Source organism: Phocoena sinus, chromosome 16, assembly GCF_008692025.1.
Source record: "Phocoena sinus isolate mPhoSin1 chromosome 16, mPhoSin1.pri, whole genome shotgun sequence".
Classification (NCBI taxonomy): Eukaryota; Metazoa; Chordata; class Mammalia; order Artiodactyla; family Phocoenidae; genus Phocoena; species Phocoena sinus.
Genome location: NC_045778.1, coordinates 84,224,979 through 84,244,036, shown reverse-complemented (window position 1 = coordinate 84,244,036; position 19,058 = coordinate 84,224,979). Strand labels below are relative to the sequence as shown.

Here is a 19,058-nt window from a genome sequence, read left to right as displayed (position 1 = left end):
CCCCCGATGCCCCACCCTCTCCCTGCTGCCCACGAGGGCCTCCTCTGACCCCGAGGTCACACGGGTGCCAGTGGCAGGGGCTAGTCCCAGGTTGGCGCAGGGACGCTGTCCCTACAAGGGCTGGGGTTGCCCCGCCGTCCACCTCTCTGGCTGTGGGAGCTGGTGCTGGGGTTGCCTGGTCAGCCCGGCTGCGCTGTCGCAGGTTGACAAGTCCGCGGCTTAGAGGCACCCCTGCGGTGTCCGCCAGCACGCGGCCCTGCCACTGCTCACACGGGGCGGTGTCCTCCTGCCGTGCCGGTCCCGGCGCCTTTGTCGCCTCTGGGTGCCAGGCTCCATCCCCAGACGGGAGGGGTGAGCCCCACTGGCAGGCGAAGACGCGCGGCTCCAGAGGAGGTGCTGTGCTGGGTCTCGTGCTGGGCCCCCTCCTTGCTCACTTTCGCCCCACCCCACACGCACACGCACACACACACGTGCGCACACACGCACGCACACAGGCACCGCCAGAGACCGGCTTTCCTGTACCGTCTGGCGGGGACGTCGGCAGTGGGTGCTGCGGGCAGCAGGGCCTCTGGGGTTCCTCTGACGGCCTGAGCAGCCCCAGCGTGCGCGGCAGTCGTGGAGCGTATTTAGGTTTTCCCTGGGGAATGAGGCTACACTGCCACAAGATGGCGGAACGGACGAGGCTCTCTGACTGTGTCGGGTGCAGGGGGGAGCACAGAACTGCGTGGACAGAGGCCACGGTGCCTGAGTTTCAGAGCGGCTTCGGGAGGCAACCTCTGAGCTGGGTGGGTGCTGGGGACAGGGAGGTGGGGGCAGCCTGGGGCGGCCTCTTCACGGACCGTGCCCCCCAGGTCTGTGCCCCATGGACCCGTGTGTCTCCAGCCTCCCACACCTGGTCACCACCCCAGACAGCTGGTGGGTCACAGACCTGGGGGCGCATGGACCTGGGGGCACAGACCTGGGCGAGACCTGGTGGGTAGAGACCTGGGGAGCATTGACCTGGGGGGCACAGACTGGGGGCATAGACCTGGGGGTGCACTGACCTTGGGGGGCACAAACATGGGGGTAGAGACCTGGGGGTCACAGACCTGGGGGGCACATGGACCTGGGGGGCACATGGACCTGGGGGCACAGACCTGGGGGGCACAGACCCGGGGGGCAGAGACCTGGGGGGTAGAGACCTGGGGGCCACAGACCAGGGGGCACAGACCTGGGGGCGCACAGACCTGCGGGCACACAGGCCAGGCTGGCCCGGCCCTGGGTAGAGACCCGATCCCCTGAGCAGTATGAGGGGAAACCTGCGTGGACGTCGTGAACTCCCGTGGCGTGTGTGCAGAGAGCGCGTCAGGTTGGAAACAGAAGTGGGAGCCCCGGAAAACTGTCCACACCCCCTCCCCTCCGCGGGGCTTCACGCTGACAGGCTGGTGCATGGCGGCGGGAGCGTCCTTCAGCAGGGCTGTGACAGTTAGAAGAGCTGCAGTTTCCCCGGGGTGGGGCTCGCTGTCTGATGCTGTGAAGAAAGTCGGTAGAAATAAAGCGTCGAGTGGTTTCGCTCAGGCTGTGGACAGCCCCATTATCCAGCCCGGGGCCCTTGCAGGCTCCCCTCAAGCTGGTCCAGAGATGCCCACAGGGCACAGCCCCCCCGAGACTCAGAGGGCGGCCCACTTACTTATGGGTCTTTGCGGGGTGGGGGCCGCTTTCACTGGGGGGCTGCGGGGTGCCTGGGGCTGAGCTGAGCTGCCCTGTCTGATCGTGTTCCGTCTGTGGGCAGTGCGGCCTGGCCTCACCCCACCGTGAGTCCGGCAGGAGGGGCTGCATGGCCCCCAGGAGCCCCCTCTGCCTCGGCTCAGGCCCGCCCTGCAGCGCCAGGCCCTGGGGGAGGTGGGCTGCCGAAGGGCTGCAGGGGCGCCCTGCAGTGTGGGAGGCTGCCCGCAGCGTAGGGGCGCTCTGGGACTGCTCCGGCGGGGGGGCTCGTGGCAGGCACAGGGCCTTTCTGCCACCTCACCTGGCATCCCTCTGTTCTCTCTGCAGTGAACTTGGACCACTTCCAGATTCTCCGTGCCATTGGGAAGGGCAGCTTCGGCAAGGTAAGGCCAGCCGGCAGGGCGCCGAGGCTGGACAAGGGTGTGAGCGAGGCCGGCCCCAGCTGGGTCTGTGGGTGGAGGGTGTGGGTGTGCTTCCTGCCGAGCAGGCCCGTGATGCTGGGGCCGCGGGGTGGACTGCCGGCCGGGCTCACCGCTGCTAGGGGTTCTTAGCCCAGGTCTTTGGGGGTCTAGTAGCTCGGCCAGGAGCTGAGGGTGCAGGTGGCGTGGCCCCGGGCTCTTCCAGGGCCGAGACCCTGACACCCCCACTCTCCATACCAAGGCCCATGTTGCAGCAGAATGGCTTTCCTTAAGGACAGAGCCGGCTCGAGGTCTGAGAGGGAAGCGTTTTACATAGAAGCTGCTCCTGGTTTAGCTGATGCCCGGTGTCTGGAGCCACAGTGACGCTCGGACACCATTGCTGCAGCTGGAGCCCAGAGGCCAGGCTTCACCTGTGCCCGTTCCTCCAGGTCAGGCAGGGGCAGGACCCAGGGTGGGCGGCCACGCTGCACTTCTCCAGAGAGACCCCCGGAGCCCATTCTCCACTTTGCTTCGGTTTCTCTTGGCCAGATCTGACTTCCTGGTTGTTGCCTTGTCCTGCCTAGAGATGGGGGGTAATTATAACTCAAAGAGGCTTAAGGAACGCTCTGCAAAGGTTAAAATTAGCTCCCGGGACTCTGCCTTGCCAGGCCTGTTGTAGTGAATCACTTCTGAATGGACAGTTTCTTTTCAGCTCAGAGGGCTTGGCAGATGAGGCCTTTGCGCCCCTACGCCCCACACAGCTGTGTGGACGCCGTCTCTGTAAGCCCTGTAAGCCTCTTGAAGGGATCGCTGTGCTTCCAGAGCAGACTACCAGGGTATTTGAATGCTGTTAATTGTCTCCATCTCATTGTATCACGGCGAGTGCTGCCTTAGGTTACCAGGCCTGGGGTAATTATAGCCAGAGCAAATTAGCCCCTTTGCACAAATCCATTGAAATGCTGTATGCATTAGGGAGAGAGCATTTTGAACGTCTCTCGGAGTCAGGAGGTGACTGATGGACCTGGGCCTTTTGTTCACTGTGCAAGGATGGTCGATGCAGATGAGGTCCTTGGTTGGTGAGCTTGTCAGACGTTGGTGGCGCCTGAGACGGTCTCCGCCACCTGGCTTCTCCCACGGCAGCACCGGTGTGTGGGAGGCGAGGGGGGCAGGCAGGGTGGGGCTTAGGGGAAGGTGCCCCCCCCGGGGGGGGAGGACACCAGCCGAGACTGGGTTTGGGAGGGATGGCTTATACAGGGAGACACGGGTGTCGTACAGATGACTGGAACATGGGCCGGGGAGGGAAGCTCTTGGGGCGAAGACTGACTGGGGTGGGCGGCTCATTGCCCTGTCCCTACCCCCATCGCCCCCCAGGCTAGGCCCCCTGCACCCCTGCGAGGGGCTTGTCCTCCCTTCAGGTGCACAGCTGGGCAGCCTGCCTGCCCCGCAGTGTCTGCAGGACCCCGGGATTCTGGCTCCTCTGACCGTTCTCGGCTGTGAAAATCCAGCTGGCCACAGGGTCCCAGGAATGGGGCTTTTCAGAGTGGGGTGACAGGAGGAAGTGTGGGGTACTGCCAGGGTTTTATCTTCAGACGCAGGTTACGGTGTAATTGGAGGGCTGCTTCCTGCTCCCTAATTAGGCCTCCAGGGGTCTCTGGGCCGCGGCTGCCGGTGCCAGGTGCGGTTATGTGTCTGGAATGTGGGCTCTGGTTCTTCCGCTGCTCTCGGTGGCTTGGCGGTGACCCCATGAGGAGAGAGAGTGAGGAGCTGAGCCAGCTCCAGCATGCACGGCGGGGCCACGTGTACACCCGCGTGCGCACCCGTTTACACGTGGCCTTATTTCAGAGGGTGTGCGCTGGCTCAGCCATGCCCGGACGCCCAGTGAAGACCGGCTTTACAAACTGCTGGGGAACCCATCTCGGCCAAGCGGGTGTGAATGTTCAGCGGCCCCCCGCCCCGCCCCCACGCACGGAGGCACAGTGGTCGGTGTGTGTGACGTGACCCGTCTGCCCCCAGCAAGGTGGCTCCAGCCTTCAGGGCGGTAGCTCCTGGAGATGGATTATCCAGGTTTGCTGCATGTGGGCCTTGGACACAAGACTGGATGTTGTTTGGTTTTGTTTCCAGTTTTTCATGGTGGTAAATTACACCGCACGTGGAAGGTACCATCTGAACCACGTTTAACTGCACGGCTCAGTGGCGCTAAGAACGTCCCCACTGTGGTGCAGCCGTCACCCCGCCGTCTCCAACCTGTGAAATGAAATCCCGCACCCAGCCAACACCCCCCAGCCCCTCCCAAGTTCCCAGTTCTTGGAGAAATCGTATCCCAGCGAAGAGAGCTTTGTTCTCCAAGGCAGAGTGAAAGCTGGTGGTGGTCCGGCCCAGCAGCCATGAGTGGGGAGAACACAGCCCCCACTAGCCTGAGGGTGGACTGGGCTCTGTCCGCCAGCCTTTGGGGACGTCATGGCCAGCTGACCCCGCGAGGAGGCTGGGACCATCCTCAGAGCAGAGGCCAGGCCGGAGTGATACTGCTGACAGGACACTTCCCGCCGCCCCCGTGCCCGTGCCCACGCGGCGCTGGCAGCTGCGAGGCTTCCCACGGCCGTGTCTGTGCAGATGTGAGCCCCCAGCGGCAGGCCTCCTTGGGGGAGGGGCAGGTGTAGTGGGACTGTGGACCTCCACCGTGATGCTCGTGGCAGCCCTCGGCCAGGCATTGCGTGTCGTACCCGGAATCTCAGACTGCAGGTGACACACGCTTAATTCAAGAGAGCGGAAAAGGGTGACAGATAAGAGCTAATGTCACCAGGGTGGGGAAGGGCAGGGGTGGGGAAGGCCCCTGAGGCAGCTGAGCTGGGCTGGGCTCCTGCCAGGGCTCATGGTCTCTGCCCACCCGGGCCCTCTCTCTCTGGCTCAGCTCTGGATGACCTCCGAGCTCCACGGCCAGAGAGACGAGGGCTGCTGTCCTCCCGCCCTGGCCTGAGATGGCTCGGGGCAGCCCTCTGATTGGCTGGTGTGACCACGTGCTTCTGCCCTGCCCCACTCACTGTAGTCGGGGCGCGGGCTATAGGGATCCACAGCGATCCGTTACAAGCAGAAGGTGGGCAGGGGCCCCGGGGCGCTGCAGTCCCTGTGAGCTGGGCAGTCCCTACTTTGACCTCGCTGCCCCTGCCTGCACAGAGCATTTGCTGGCATAGCTGAGTCTTTTCCCAGCAGAAGCAGCGGCTGGCGGGGGTCGAAGACAGGGTTCATTCACAGGGGTGCGTGGAGTGGGGAGCCCGGCGGGTGGGGCTCCGGGCTCAGACCTTTGCCTTTGGGGGCCCTTCCCAGCCAGCCTCTCCTCCTCCCCTTTCCCTTCCTCCGCAGCTCCGACCCCGCTCCCTGCCCCCTTCTCTACTTCCCTCCCTGCCCCAGGCCCGAGGCTGCCCTGGGGAACCTCAGACCAGCTCCTGGTTCAGTGTTGGGGGCACCAGCCCTGTGGACCAAGCTATAGGTCCCAGACCGCCACCTCTGCCGCCTCCAGCGCACAGCCCGCCTACCCGCTGGGGCTGGCCTGTGGGGTCCTGCCTGCCTCTGCCCCAGGTTCCGGGTCTGGCTCATTAAGAACCAAACTCCCAGGGGCCTGTTCCTCTGGAATTGCTCACGGCTTAGTCTCTGCTCAGTTCATGAACACCAGGGCGGCTCCAGCCGCAGGACTGAAGGGTCCCGTGGTCGGGGGGCCCTCACAAGCATCTTGTGCTGGGGCGTCTCCAGCCCCACCCCGAGGCAGGCCCTCCTTGGCACCCTAGAAACTTCCTTGAGAGGAGCCCACCCTCAGGGTGAGGCAGGGCTGCCCTGCATCGTTACATCCACACAGGCTGCCCTCAAGTTTCTTTCTCCCACACACGCCCCTGCCCCCTCCTGCCAGCTGCGGGTCCGCCGGGGTTGAGGCCCTACCCCGCCCCGTTCACAGCCCCTGCTTCCCTTCAATCCTTGGCTCGGAGAAGCCCCCAGCCCTGGGCCCTGAGCTGACACGGACACAGCTCTCATGGAGCTCAGCGGCCCCTTGGCGCACAGTGAGTGCCCAGCAGGGCCTGGAGCAGAGTCCTGGGCTTCCCCGGGGCCACGTGGGGACTGTGCACGGGCAACGGGCACCCCTGGGCGGAGGGCAGGGCCACCTCCCCGCCCTTGACTCCTCCAGCTGTGGCCTCACCGCCTGCCCTGGGGCCCAACCTGTGAGCTGTGGCACCCTTGCTTTGACCTTTCCTGGGGCCACCCTGGGGTGTGCGTCCCCCTCCTGGGCACCCGTCTCCCCAGCTGCGGCCCAGATGAGCCTGGCGTGTGGCTGCCCTCTGGGCCCCTCGGCTCGGGGCTGCCCTGCCCTCCATGGCCACGGGTCCCTGGCGTCCGGGACTTATGGGGCCCCTGCTGGGGAGGGGGCCTGGGGAGCAAGGCTCTGCCTCCTTGTCTGGGGCCGTCAAAGCAACTGGAAGGTCCCAGGCAGTCCTTCAGGCTCCCCCGGCCTCCAGTCGCCCAGCCCGGGGCCTGTACTCAGCGGCTCCTGGGAATGAGGGTGCTTTTCAGGTGTGATGGGCATGAGCCCCCGCCTCAGCTGGGGTCTCCCGAAGTTCCATCCGTGGACGACGTGGCTGCAGTTTATTCCAATGCAGATCGTTTTGGTGGAATAATTAAGACTTGGAGAAAATCGGCCTATGTTTTGTGGGTGTTGGTGATGGCCTAGCCCTCAGACGCCACCATCCACCCCCCCCGTGTGTGCGTGCACGCGTGTGTGCATGCGTGTGCGTGTGCACGTGCGCATGTGTGTGTGCGCGCGTGCGCGCAGTGGGGCCTCCCTGCCAGCACTGCCGGCCAGGTCTGACTTGCACAGGAAACTGAATTCCAGCTCCACGCTGCACTGTCCCAGGATTGCTGCAGGACCTGTCGACGGGCGTTTGCTCCGAGCCCCTGACCCTCCTGATCAGTGGTGTTTGCAGCCCAGTGCAGGGGCGCAGCCCCCGGGGCCCCTCTGGGACAGGCTCTGTTGAGGGGGCTCGCACGTGTGCACAGGGTGGCGGCAACTTCCGGGACCACGCTGACCCCTGGGGCTGGGCCCCGGTCTGCTGTGTAAGTGGGCAGTGTCGCTTGGCCCTTCTCTGGCCACACCGCTCCTCCCGAAAGCCTGGACTCTCCCTAGGGCTCTGGTTACCTGAGGACACGGAAGGTGTGTTTCTACTTTTAGAGGGAACGCCTGTGGCTTCCCCACCTTTTTCCCGGCGGTGGGGCGGTGGGCTGGAGGTAGGAATCAAATGTCCCGTCTCTCCAGCTGGAACTTGCCCAGGAGCTGCTCTGATGACATCTGTGCTTCATCGCTGCCCGCCCACCCTCCCCATCTCTTCCCCCTCCCTCCTTCCTTTCCTGCCAGCCTGGCCTCCCTCCTCCTCTGGCCCCCAGGCCCCGTGCATCCTCCCTGAGTTCTCGGGAGGCCATCGCGTCTGCCCACGTCCACCTGGAGCATTGTCTCACACTGGCCTTTGTTTACAACGATCGTTACTACTTTTACACTCAGAACAAAGAAAATATTCTGTTTTGGGAAAGAACTTCACTCCTTCTGGAATTTAACATTTTTCAGTTGGCGAGCTCAGCTGCTCTGTCCATCCGTCCGTCTGTCTGTCCTCAGGGGGAACTGCTGCCTGTCCTTGGCTCTCTGCGGCCTCTGCCCTGACTCAGGGACTCCGTTTCGTTCTAACCCCCAAAAGCCTCAGAGCGTAACAGCCGCCCGGCCCATGATCCTCCAAAATGTCAGCTGCTCTCGTGTATTTATTTTTCCAATTGAGCTTTCAAATAAATTTCGTCAAGATCAAAAATAAACTCATTGAAATTTGAGTAGGAATTGCATTTTAAGATTAAATGGGAGGAAAGTTGTTATCTTCCCCCCTGGGGATCCTTCACATTTTGTCGTGTTTAGTATATATTGTTCTTATGGTTCTTTTAGTCCTTATAGTTGTTTTATGTTCAGCTGTTATGTATTATCTTCTATGTTACTGTGAATATGTTTTATTTTCCAGCTTTATTTCCAGTTTACTGGGAACGGTGGCTTCTGTGCCCCGGCCCGCTGCACCCCCCTCCACCCCCATTGCCCTCTGCCTGCCCTCAGCTGCTGAGGAGGTGGGTGGTCCCGGGTGTGGGCGGAGGGTGGTGGCCTGGCTTTGCCGGCTTGTGGCTCATCCCTGCCAGGAATAGTGAGGCACCCTCCTGCCTTAACCAGGGGCGTTTGGGGCTAAATGTGCTCCCATGATGCTGTCTGTGGGGCAGAGGTGGGTCTCCACTCTCGACTGGGGTCTGCAGAGCCCCCTAACAGTGGGCAGCCAGCCAGACCGGGCAGCATCAGGAAGTGAGTGTCGTGGCATCTGATGGGCACATCCCTGCAGGAGGAAAGGCTGGCTCCTGGGAGTGGGGACGGGGCATCCCTTGGCGAGTCCCAGAGGCCCTGGCCCTGGATGCGGAGCTCTGCACAGTGGGCGGGACTTGGCGTATGAGCGGGGGCATCCAGGGCTCCGTCTTGCATTCCAGCGCCTCTGGCTCCCGGGGCCTTTTCTCGACTCTGGGTGGGGTCCTGCCCTCACTGGCCAGGCCTCCTCTCACCCTCTCACTGCTCTGCATACCCCACACCCCACGGTGCCCCTTTTTCCTCTCTCTGCATCTGCACAAAGGCTGGGCTGGAACTGACACAGGGACAGCTTCTGGGGTGCCTGCCACAGTTAATGTTGGGGTAGGAGGCCCTGGCCACCCTCTGCCCTCCCCCAGCCCAGGCCTGTCAGGAGGCCGTGGGTTCCGAGTCAGGACACTCGCTGTGAAATAGGGCAGGGATGGGGGCTATTCTCCAGCTGTGAGGCCCAGGGACCCTTTTCTGGTCACCTGGGCCCAACCTGGGGGTGAGATGCTCATCCCTGGCCCCTTGCTCCTGCAGAAGGAGGGCTGGTTGGGTGATTATTTGGGGTGGGAAGGAAGGCACCAACCTCAGGGGATGAAGTGGCCAGAGCCCAGGCCCATGGCTTTGTGTTTCTCTAGTTTGTGGGGAAAGAAGTAAGATGATCCCAGCCATCCGAGGGGTCTCCTGCCTCCCGGACTCTCGGGTGGACCCGGAGGATGGGGTGGGTGGGAGAGCAAGAGAGTGGTTGCAGGGAGGACAGGTACCGTCCTGGGGGCCCTCGGCCTTGCTTCTTTTCCCGGACCCTGTTCTCAGGGCACCCCAGTGACGCCACCTTGCCCAGCCTCCCCCCGCTGCCATCTGAGTGAGAAGCCTTTGCTTGCGATTGCTATGGCAACACCTCGGCGGGTGGCAAATGATCAGCCCCCCCGAGCGCTGCTGTGACATCTTGCTGAGTTAACCCAGGAGGAGCTGCCTGGGGTTCCGTGCATCCCTTATGGTGGAAACACCGTGAGGAGAGGGCAGCTGTGGCCGAGAGTGTGGAGGTGTCGGGTTCTGGGACTCGAACCTGGCTGTCCACAGCCACCACCGGGGCTGCTGGAGACAGCTTTGCCTGCAGCCCGTCCTCGGCCCTGTGATCCTGGTGTTTATACTGGCGGCGAGGGCTGTGCTCTGGCCCTTGCCATCACCGTCCAGCTCCCTGACCAGGCTCGAAGCCCCTTCTCCTGAGATGTCCAGGCACCGATCTGGGCTCTGGATCTCAGAAGCCTGTGCCTGCGTGCTGTGCCCCGGACGTTCGACCCAGCCTCCGTGTTCCCATCACACCCTCGACTGCGACCACACAGGTGGTCTCGGGGGGCCGTGGGCAGCATCGTTGAAGGCAAGCCGGCCTGCCGCCCGCCCCCTCTGCCCACCCCTACCCACTGCCCACTCAGGGCAGGGCCAGTCCATGGCTGCAGCCCAAGCAGATGTCATGGATTTGTCCCCATTGTCAGAGAGCCTCGCCCCCAGACCTTCGAGCAATGGTGTTTCTTGACTCCATTAGTTGGGACATACGTTGGCTTGATATTAACTTTTTTTAAAAAGTTACAGTAAAATACACATAACATAAAATTTACCACTTTTAAGCATACAATTCCGTGGCATTAGGTACATTCACACTGGTGTACAGCCATCATCACCTCGGGAACTTTCTCATCGTCCCAAACAGAAACTCTGTCCCCATTAAACAGTAACTCCCTACCCCCTCCCTGAGCCCCTGGTCACCTCAAATCTACTTTTCTATCTCTATGAATCCGGCTAATCTAGGTATCGTATATAAGTGGAATGCCACATTGTCACTGGCTGAACTCATTTAGCTTGATGTCCTCCAGGCACATCCATGTTGTAGCCTGTGTCAGAATCTCCTTCCTTTAGAGGCCGAACAGCATTCTGTTACGTGGATGGGCACATTTTGCTTCTCTGCTTATCCACTGACGGATTGGATTCCTTCCATCTTAGGTGAGTGTGAATCAGGCTGCTGTGAACCCGGGTGTACAAACACCTGTTTGGGTCCCTGCTTTTAATTCTCCTGGGCGCCTACCCAGCGGTGGAATCGCTTGATCATATGGTGCCTTGTGGTATTTTAATAGTAGACCTTTAGTTTCTGTTTAGATCTCTGTTTATTGGCCTATTCAGGATGTCGACTTCTTTTATGCTCAATTTGGATAATTTTCTACGTTGCTCGTTTTGTTAGGGTTTCTGTTGTTTTCTCTAGCTGTGATTGTGAGACGAGGGTGGGGGTGATGCCCTCAGTTGGGATAGGGTCTTCTCCGCCGAGGCTCAGATGCAGGCACCGGGTCTGGAGAACGTTTCCTGGACTGAGCTGACAACCTGTCCCCATGGGACCAAAGGCCCAGGTCAGCCTGCCTGAGACCCCAGGGGGGCGGAGGCCGGAGTGTGCAATTACCGTTATGTTTTTACTTTGCTCTCATTTTTTGGAGATTACCTTTTATGTTAAATTTAATGATTATGTAAGATACTTGCATGATGTCAGGTTAAAATCTGTAAGACAAAGTGTAGCCTCCACTGCTGTTCCTTCTGTCCTGTTTCCACCTTCCTCCTACAAATATCCCTTTTTTTTTTAACATGTTTATTGGAGTATAATTGCTTTACAATGGTGTGTTAGTTTCTGCTTTATAACAAAGTGAATCAGCTATACACATACATATATCCCCATATCTCCTCCTTCTGCGTCTCCCTCCCTCCCTGAATATCCCTTTTGGAAAAGCTTGGTTTCTGTTTCCATTGGTTTCTTTTCACTATATCCGCATGGCCTGCTTCTTAAGTGCCCGGTCGCCTGCTGTTCACACGCTCTCTACACTTCGCTTTTGACTTGACGGTGTTTCTGGAAGGCATGCTCTTCGTTCAGAACCGCCCCAATCCCTGCCCTTTGCAGCCGCACAGCCCCCCACGGGGTGGGCATGCTGACGAGCTCCCATGGCTGCAGCAACAGGAACGTGCCACCCGACAGTCGTGGAGTCAGAAGTCTGAGACTGGTCAGCCCTGGGCTGGAGTCGCAGCGGGGCAGGGCGGGGCCCTCCTGCAGGTTCGGGGGAGCACCCGTGTCCCGCCTTTACCAGCTTCCAGAGGCGCCACGTTCCTGGGCTTGTGGCCCTGCCTTCCTGAGAGCTCCGCTCCTTTGTCACCTCTTCTCTGGCCTCCCCCCCGCCACCTCCTCTGTCCCTTCGAAGGGCCCGGTGGTTACTCTGGGCCCACCTGGATCACACAGAGCAATCCCTACATCTCCCCCTCCTTCACATACCCCCATCGGCAGGGTCCCCTCAGCCACGTGAGGTGGCGCGTTCGCAGCGTCCAGGGGTTGGGACGTGGGCATGTAGGGGCCGTTGTCCTGCGGCCACATGTGTTCCCGGTGAGTGTCAGGCTGCTTCCTAGCTTTGCGACCACAGGCGGGGCCGTGGGTATCATGCCTCACGCGTGACCCAGCGCGTCTTCCAGTTGGTTCCTAGAAGTGGGCTGCGTGGGATGCAGGATGGATGCACGCGTGATGCTGCCAGACACAACAGCCGTCCGTGGGGCTCGCGCACCCCTGGGCCCCTGCCCAGGGCTGCTGCCAGGGCTGGGCCTCCACCAGCCCGACAGGCGAGAAATGGCATCTCACATTTCTTATGACAGGCAAGGTTGAGCATCTTTTTAAAATGCTCAAAGACCATTTTCACATCCTTTGCCACTTTTTCTTTTGGTCTTTTTTATTTTTAAAGCCTCATTGTATTAGTGATATTAACCTTTTATTTCGAAATGAGTTGCAAATATTTTCCCAGTTTATTATTTGTCTTTCAACTTTGTTTCTGTGGGTTTTTCCTTGTGTGTAGCCGTGTTTGTCGGTCTTCTTCCTTTCAGGTTTGGGGCCACAGGGATGCGTCCCCCCTTCTAGCTATAGAGGACCCCATCCTGTTTCCTTCAGCATGTCTGTGTTTCCCTAATCATGTTAAACCTGTTATGCATTTGGGATTTATTCTGGCTTGTAAAGTGTCACGAACGGATCACATTACATCTTTTCTTTATGTAGCTGTTCGGTTATCCCAACGCCATTTTTTCATAAGAAGTCTATTTTGTCCATAACTCTGAGACGCCGCCTTTGTTACGTACTAAGTATCCTTTGTTATGTACTAAGTATCCTTATGCCGTTGGGTGTATTTCTGGATTTTCCCTCCTGCCCCTTGGCCTGCCTGCGCTCTGACACCTGATTAGGGCTCACGTCCCTGTCTTGCTGTTCTTTTAAAGTTTTCTTCTTGGCTATTTTTACTTGATTGTCTTTCCCTATGAATTATGTGACCAACTTGTCAGCTCCAGGAAAAAAAAATCTGCCAAACGTGTAAACAGCGTTCAATTAAAATGAAAATTACCCCGCCATTTGTCACCAACTATTCCAGGCCTTGGAGGCACCGCTGCGGCCAGTGGCATGTCACACGGAAAGCCCGGGGCTGCTCTGGTGCCCTGGGATCTACAGACTTTATTCCTTTTCATGCTTAGATCTAATTCCATTTCTTCTTTGTCTGTCTTAAGTCGATTATGGGAGGACGCAGCTCAGAAGCCGAGACCAGTCCCATTTGAGGAAATGGTTTCATGGGACCGATGCTCTCAGCCTTGGAGCTGCTCATAAAATGCCAGAGGCTTTCTGGCCCTTCGCTGCTCTGTGTGAGCTGCGGCCGGGGTCCCTCTGCACCAAACCCCAGCGCTTTAAACGGCCTCTGATTGGAGCCTCTCCCGTCGGGGGCTCTGCGGAGCCCGCAGGGGCCGGGCCCACTCGGCCTCTTCCAGCTGGGCCGCTGGGGGCCTAAAGACCTTTTCGGCTGCCCCTCCAGAGAGCGTTCGGATGCCACTGACTCTAAGGGGAAGCCCAGCACCGGCTCTAACAAATGTGAATGTGCCCGGCGGCCGTGGGCCTCCGGGGGCCGGTCTGGGCCGCTGGGGGCCGCGCTGGCGCCCCCTGGCCTGGGTGGGACAGGGTGGTGAAGGAGCTCAGGGTGTGGGCTGGACTGGGGCCGCCTGGACAGGGAGGTGGGAGGGTGCCTGGGGGAGGCCAGTGGGAGCCGGGCGGGCCAGTGCCCGCAGGCCTGGTCACAGACATTGGCAGGAAGCAGATGTTCTCACGGCCGTGACAAAGCACCACAACTGGGCGGCCTCAGACGACAGAGATGTGTTCTCCCATGGTCTGGAATGGAGGTGGCCGCGGGCTGGCCCCTCCTGGGGCTGGAGGGGAGGCCGGGTTTCCCCTCTCCTCCCCTAGGGTTTGCAGCCGGACCTGAGAATTAAAGCGACGTAAGGCAGAGGAACGGGAGAAAAGCGTACACAGTTAATGTAAGTTCACATTCAAAAGCATACACGTTGTTTAACAAGTTTTGGATGATGCTGGAGCCCTCATAAGGAAATGAAGACCCAGAGGAGGCGAAACCTGAATGTTTCTGTGCTGTGGGTCGGACAAAGCGGCGACGTGGAAAGGTAACTAGAGTCCGTGGGAGGCCGAAGGAGGAGAAAAAATGCTTCAGCAAGGCCTGCTTGCACAGAATTCTCTCGGCCTGGACTTCGCATCCTGAGGATAAGATCGTCCACGTGGGGTGGTTCCCTGGTTGCAGAGGGAAAGGGGGGTGCAGGGGCCCATTGCCCTGCTGCCCTGTGAGGGTCGTTGGCTGGAGGCAATCGTGGCCAGAGTGCACCTTTCAGGGCGTGTCCCACCGCCCTGATTCCCCCCAACACCCCCCGTCGGGAAGAGTCACAGCTGTGAACTGCGCCACGTCTCAGTGAACCAGTTTCTCAGTCCTGAGAACAGGTCAGTTTAGTTAAGCAGTCGTGTCTCATTTTAGGAGGCGGCGTTGGAGGGCCTTCGCGCCGAAGTGAGGCCTTTGCATGGTCTGAGCAATCAGCATTTAATGGGAGGTACTTCTGTGGAAACAAAGGAAAAGCCAACTGTCCAGCCGGGCCTGAGTCCAGAGGGTGGTCAGCCGGGGGCACTTCCAGGAGGGAGGTCTCTGTGCCTCCCTGGAATGGGGGGGGGGGCAAGGGCAGCTGGTGGCAGTTCCGCTGCTTTTCCTGGGCTGCAGTTGGGACGTGGCCATGGCGTCGGGTGAGCTCTGAGCAGCCCCCAGCCAGCACCAGGGGGATGGTCCACGTGTAACCTGTGTGATTTCTCTGAAGTTTGTACTAAGTCGTCAAGCTTCAGCTTGTAGGGGAAGTTTTCATTTCTCGTGATTCCAGGTCAGAAGGGTAGGAGAGAAATAGGAAATGTTAATTGCTGACAAAGAGACGTGGCCGTTGGACACCCCACAGGGTGTGCTGTACTGTTACTGAAACAGAGTTCTGTCCCTACAATCACCCCCATTCATTTATTTATTTATTATTTTATTATTACTAATTTTTTTGCGGTACGCGGGCCTCTCACTGCTGTGGCCTCTCCCGTTGCGGAGCACTGGCTCCGGACGCGCAGGCTCAGCGGCCATGGCTCACGGGCCCAGCTGCTCCGCGGCATGTGGGATCTTCCCGGACCGGGGCACGAACCCGTGTCCCCCGCATCGGCAGGCGGACTCTCAACCACTGGGCCACCAGGGAAGCCCCCCCATTCTTAATAGAGATAATGGAAGATTAGTTTGTTTGCAAAATCAGTCTGGTTTCATTAAACTTGGCCTGATTATTGATATCAGTGCAGCAAGAGTAGATTGAGCATGTAGGTCTTTTAAGTCTGCTTTGCTGGAACTTTTATAAGGAATTCCAGATTAGACTTTTAAAAGCCTCTCGAGGCTAAGAAGCCAAGCCAGCAACTTGTCACCAGACTGTACCTTCAGTACCCATGACTTGGGGTGCACTCCTCTCTTCTTGATGTCCCCAGAACGTCCTGAGATCCCTGGACCTGCTAAGAAGTGACCTTTACTCACTTGTGAGGACATGAGCCCCGTAAACCAGGCACTAGGCCACAACCTCCCGGGCTTTACAAGCTTTGCTTCATAGGGTCGACCTTAGTCTATGGTCAAACCTGATTCGAGTGTCAGGTATTTTCGCTGTAAACATCTTTGTCCCAAGCAGTCTCCCTGCACATCTAATTGGCTGTAAAAGATAAAATAACTGGTTGACGGTTTGGTTTGACAGTTGGGTTTCAATGCCGTAAAAGCCAGATTGCAAACCACACTTGAAAATAACATGTCAGTCGGCAAATTCTTCGTGGGCACAGCCATCCCTCCCACCCGTCAAAACCAAAAGTTTCCCAAACTACAGCAAATGTCAGAGAGGTGGCTAGTAATTCACAACAGTCTTGGAGAGCATTAATTATCAATCCTGTAGCTAATTTAGATACAGTGTCTCACGCCATCTTTCCCAAATGTATCATATGCAGTGTTGGAAGTTGGCAGAGAAAGGAGACGCAGCCTCCTCCTGTTCCCTAGAAAGAAATGATTACGTGATTCCTGATGAGAATACATTTCTTGAAAGTGGTGAAACCTTTTTGCCGTTTGATGGTGGAGAACGTGATGTAGACCGAATTTTGGTATTTGGCACGGAATCTGGCGGAGATGATTTGGAGAAAGACAAGGGCTGAGCATGTGATGGAACGTTTCCGTGTAGCCCAGATATGTCCTACTAGTTATGTACATTCCATATATTGATACAAAACAGCAGCATCCCTTGTCTGTTCATTTTACTTCCAGGGAAATCCAGAGAGAAAGCAGATTTTTTTATATCGTCAAGAATTTACATCCAACATTAAATCGTGAATCCTTAATGGTCGGTCGACTTTTAAGAAAGGAAGTTTCATTGCTTTTTCTAAGCTATACCCCAATACAACTATAATCGTGAACCTACACACACGTTAAGTGTATTCAAATCTTTCTTGTGTTTTTATTTTTTACAATAAAATCCTTAAAATTTTTTGCTATTAATTTTCATGTTCCATTAAGTCTTTTTAAATGTCTCTCTTCGTTTTATCTTTATTATTTTATCTTTTATGGCAAAATCGTGTTATGGCCAATCAGTTTTCTCTGCTTGCAGCAAAGATTCTTATGGTGAAAATACCTAGAACCACTTGATCCCATGTACATCGTTTTAAAATATGACATTCTAGTGGACGTCTGGTAACATAACCAATGTTTTAAATTAAATCCTGTTACAAGGAGAACATGTTCTATTGACCCTATATGTAAATAAGTATATTGTCATGAAAACAGGACATTTTATAAGAGTTTCTGAATTTTGGAGGGATCAGGGAAAAGCTAAATGTCTCGGTTCTCTTTACAAAGGTATACTTTTCCAGATTGCTTAAAGAGAAAGAGAAAAATAATCTCTTAAGCCTGGAAAACAGAACATTAAACAACCAACAGTGCTTCAAACAAAAAGTCATAAAAATAATGATCATCTTCATGAGTTCCTTTAGTCCCATGTAATTAATTCTTGTTTTCCTTGATCTTGGATTAGTAGTTTTATGAACCCATCAGTTTTTCCACTAGATTTTAGAAAGGCTCATCTGGTTCAGTGGTGTGGTTTTAGTTACCAGAAACCTGTATTCCAGGGTCCTTGTCGGAGTTCTTTCCGTGAACTTTTTAAAGACGAAGCACTTTTGTCTGAAGTTCATTGTAAAAGCTTTCAGGAAAGCATCAGAGTAAAACAGTAACTATGTGTAAATGACTAAAGTTGAAAAATAGCCATGGTCAAAGATCTGATGAGTTTATTGCAAAAATGATGCAACTGACATGGAAATTTGGTTATTTCTGTGTCATATAGTATTTTAAGATAATAATTGGAATTATGGCTGATTATATAGAGAGTGAGGACACTGAAAAGTTTCTAACCATTTTGTATAACTTTGGAAACACTTATACGTAAGTAACATATACCCATACAAATATAGAGAAGATTTATCACCAGTTTTAATTTGACAATATTTCCCGTGTAATTTAACATATCAAATATGCCTAATTAGTTTAATATCTCTATTTTTATAAGGTAAGATAATAAATCTTTTGAGATTCTCCAGGGGCCCTCTTGAAAATCCCAAACTTAGTTCAAGGTCGAAAAGACTTTATTTTGGGAAGTTTGTAAAAAATGTCAAAAAGTTGAAAACACGATTGAGTAAGATTGCAGGTCACTGTGAAACAATATTCAGCCATTGAACCTAAGTGACAAAGATTTTTTTTTTCATCCTTATTGAAGTATGATTGCTTTACCATGTTGTGTTAGTTTCTGAAGTGACAAAGATTTTAAAGGCAAATATAGGAAGTCATATACTTGAGGAAAAAGAAAATTTAGTTCTTTTGATATTGAGAAGAGTCCGTTTTTCTAAGTAATCGAAGACATGATAAAGGCAACACGAAGCCCAGGAAATTGTTTGGTTAAGACCCAGAATCTTTGTTTTCTAGGCAGATTACTCAAAAGGTAAAGAAAAACCTTTTATGACCTCTTTTTTATGAATACACTCTTTATTCATCCTATGGGAAGATTAAATGAAAAAGAAGACACAGAATGTCATGTCTAGTCCTAGGACTAGACAAATAAGCCTTTATATAAATTAAGTATCTCTAAAACTCTCAGAAATACAGAAACGAATCCAAATGTTGTTCAAGTTCATGTGATCTGGGATAATCTTTGGTAAATAAAAGTTAAGTCTTTAAATGGCTACCTATTTTAATGTGACTATAAACCAGTGAGCCTTTTCATGGCTTAAAATCAATCAGCCTTTTGTGACTTAACCACGGACACAGAGGCGTCCCGGAAGAGGGCACAGAAGGTGCAGCCCTCACCAAGATCCAGAGCTTCTCCCAAGGCCAGCCCAGAAGAGCAAAGCCCGCCGTGTCACAGGTGGTCAAAAACAACTCGGCCTCTCCTGAACTGAGCACCCTCTGAGCTGTGCTGCTGGACAGGCTGCGCGGAGATGTCACAGCACAGACAAGGCAGTCTGGGGGGAGCTGGCAAAGGTCCGTATGGCTCTGAATGACAAGTGACACGCAAGACACAGGACGGCAGTGACCACTCCTGGGCACTGTATGTCCATGGATGACCCACGGACTCCCAACACCACGCCCCCCAGAGTCACGTTCGCAGACCAGCTCTCACAAGTGTCTCCCTCCCGCCAGCCTGCATTCGGAAGGGAAGAGCCAGGAGGAATCTCTACCGCCCGCAAGGGGCTCTGGCCAGCGATCCCGCAGCTCTTGTCAGCTCTCCCAGGACCCCCTCGCTTATTTTCATTTTGAAAATTTTGACTGGCTTTCAAAACAATAATGTTAAAAGTGATCTAGGGCTTCCCTGGTGGCACAGTGGTTGGGAGTCCGCCTGCCGATGCAGGGGACACGGGTTCGTGCCCCGGTCCGGGAGGATCCCACATGCTGCGGAGCGGCTGGGCCCGTGAGCCATGGCCACTGAGCCTGTGTGTCCGGAGCCCGTGCTCTGCAACGGGAGAGGCCACAAGAGTGAGAGGCCCGCTTACCGCAGGAAAAAAAAAAAAAAAAGTGATCTAGAAGGGACTTCCCTGGTGGCGCAGTGGTTAAGAATCTGCCTGCTAATGCAGGGGACACGGGTTTGAG

The 19,058-nt window shown here is 55.9% G+C and overlaps 1 protein-coding gene across 2 annotated transcripts in view; it reads left to right on the top strand.

Moving 5' to 3' along the window:
• STK32C (serine/threonine kinase 32C) overlaps positions 1-19,058 on the top strand; it is an 80,859-nt gene that overhangs the window by 44,038 nt on the left and 17,763 nt on the right. For both annotated transcript variants that reach the window (XM_032609102.1, XM_032609103.1), the window contains exon 2: positions 2,032-2,087. In XM_032609102.1, coding sequence (XP_032464993.1) covers positions 2,032-2,087 — 56 coding nt within the window. The remainder of the gene's footprint in view (positions 1-2,031; positions 2,088-19,058) is intronic.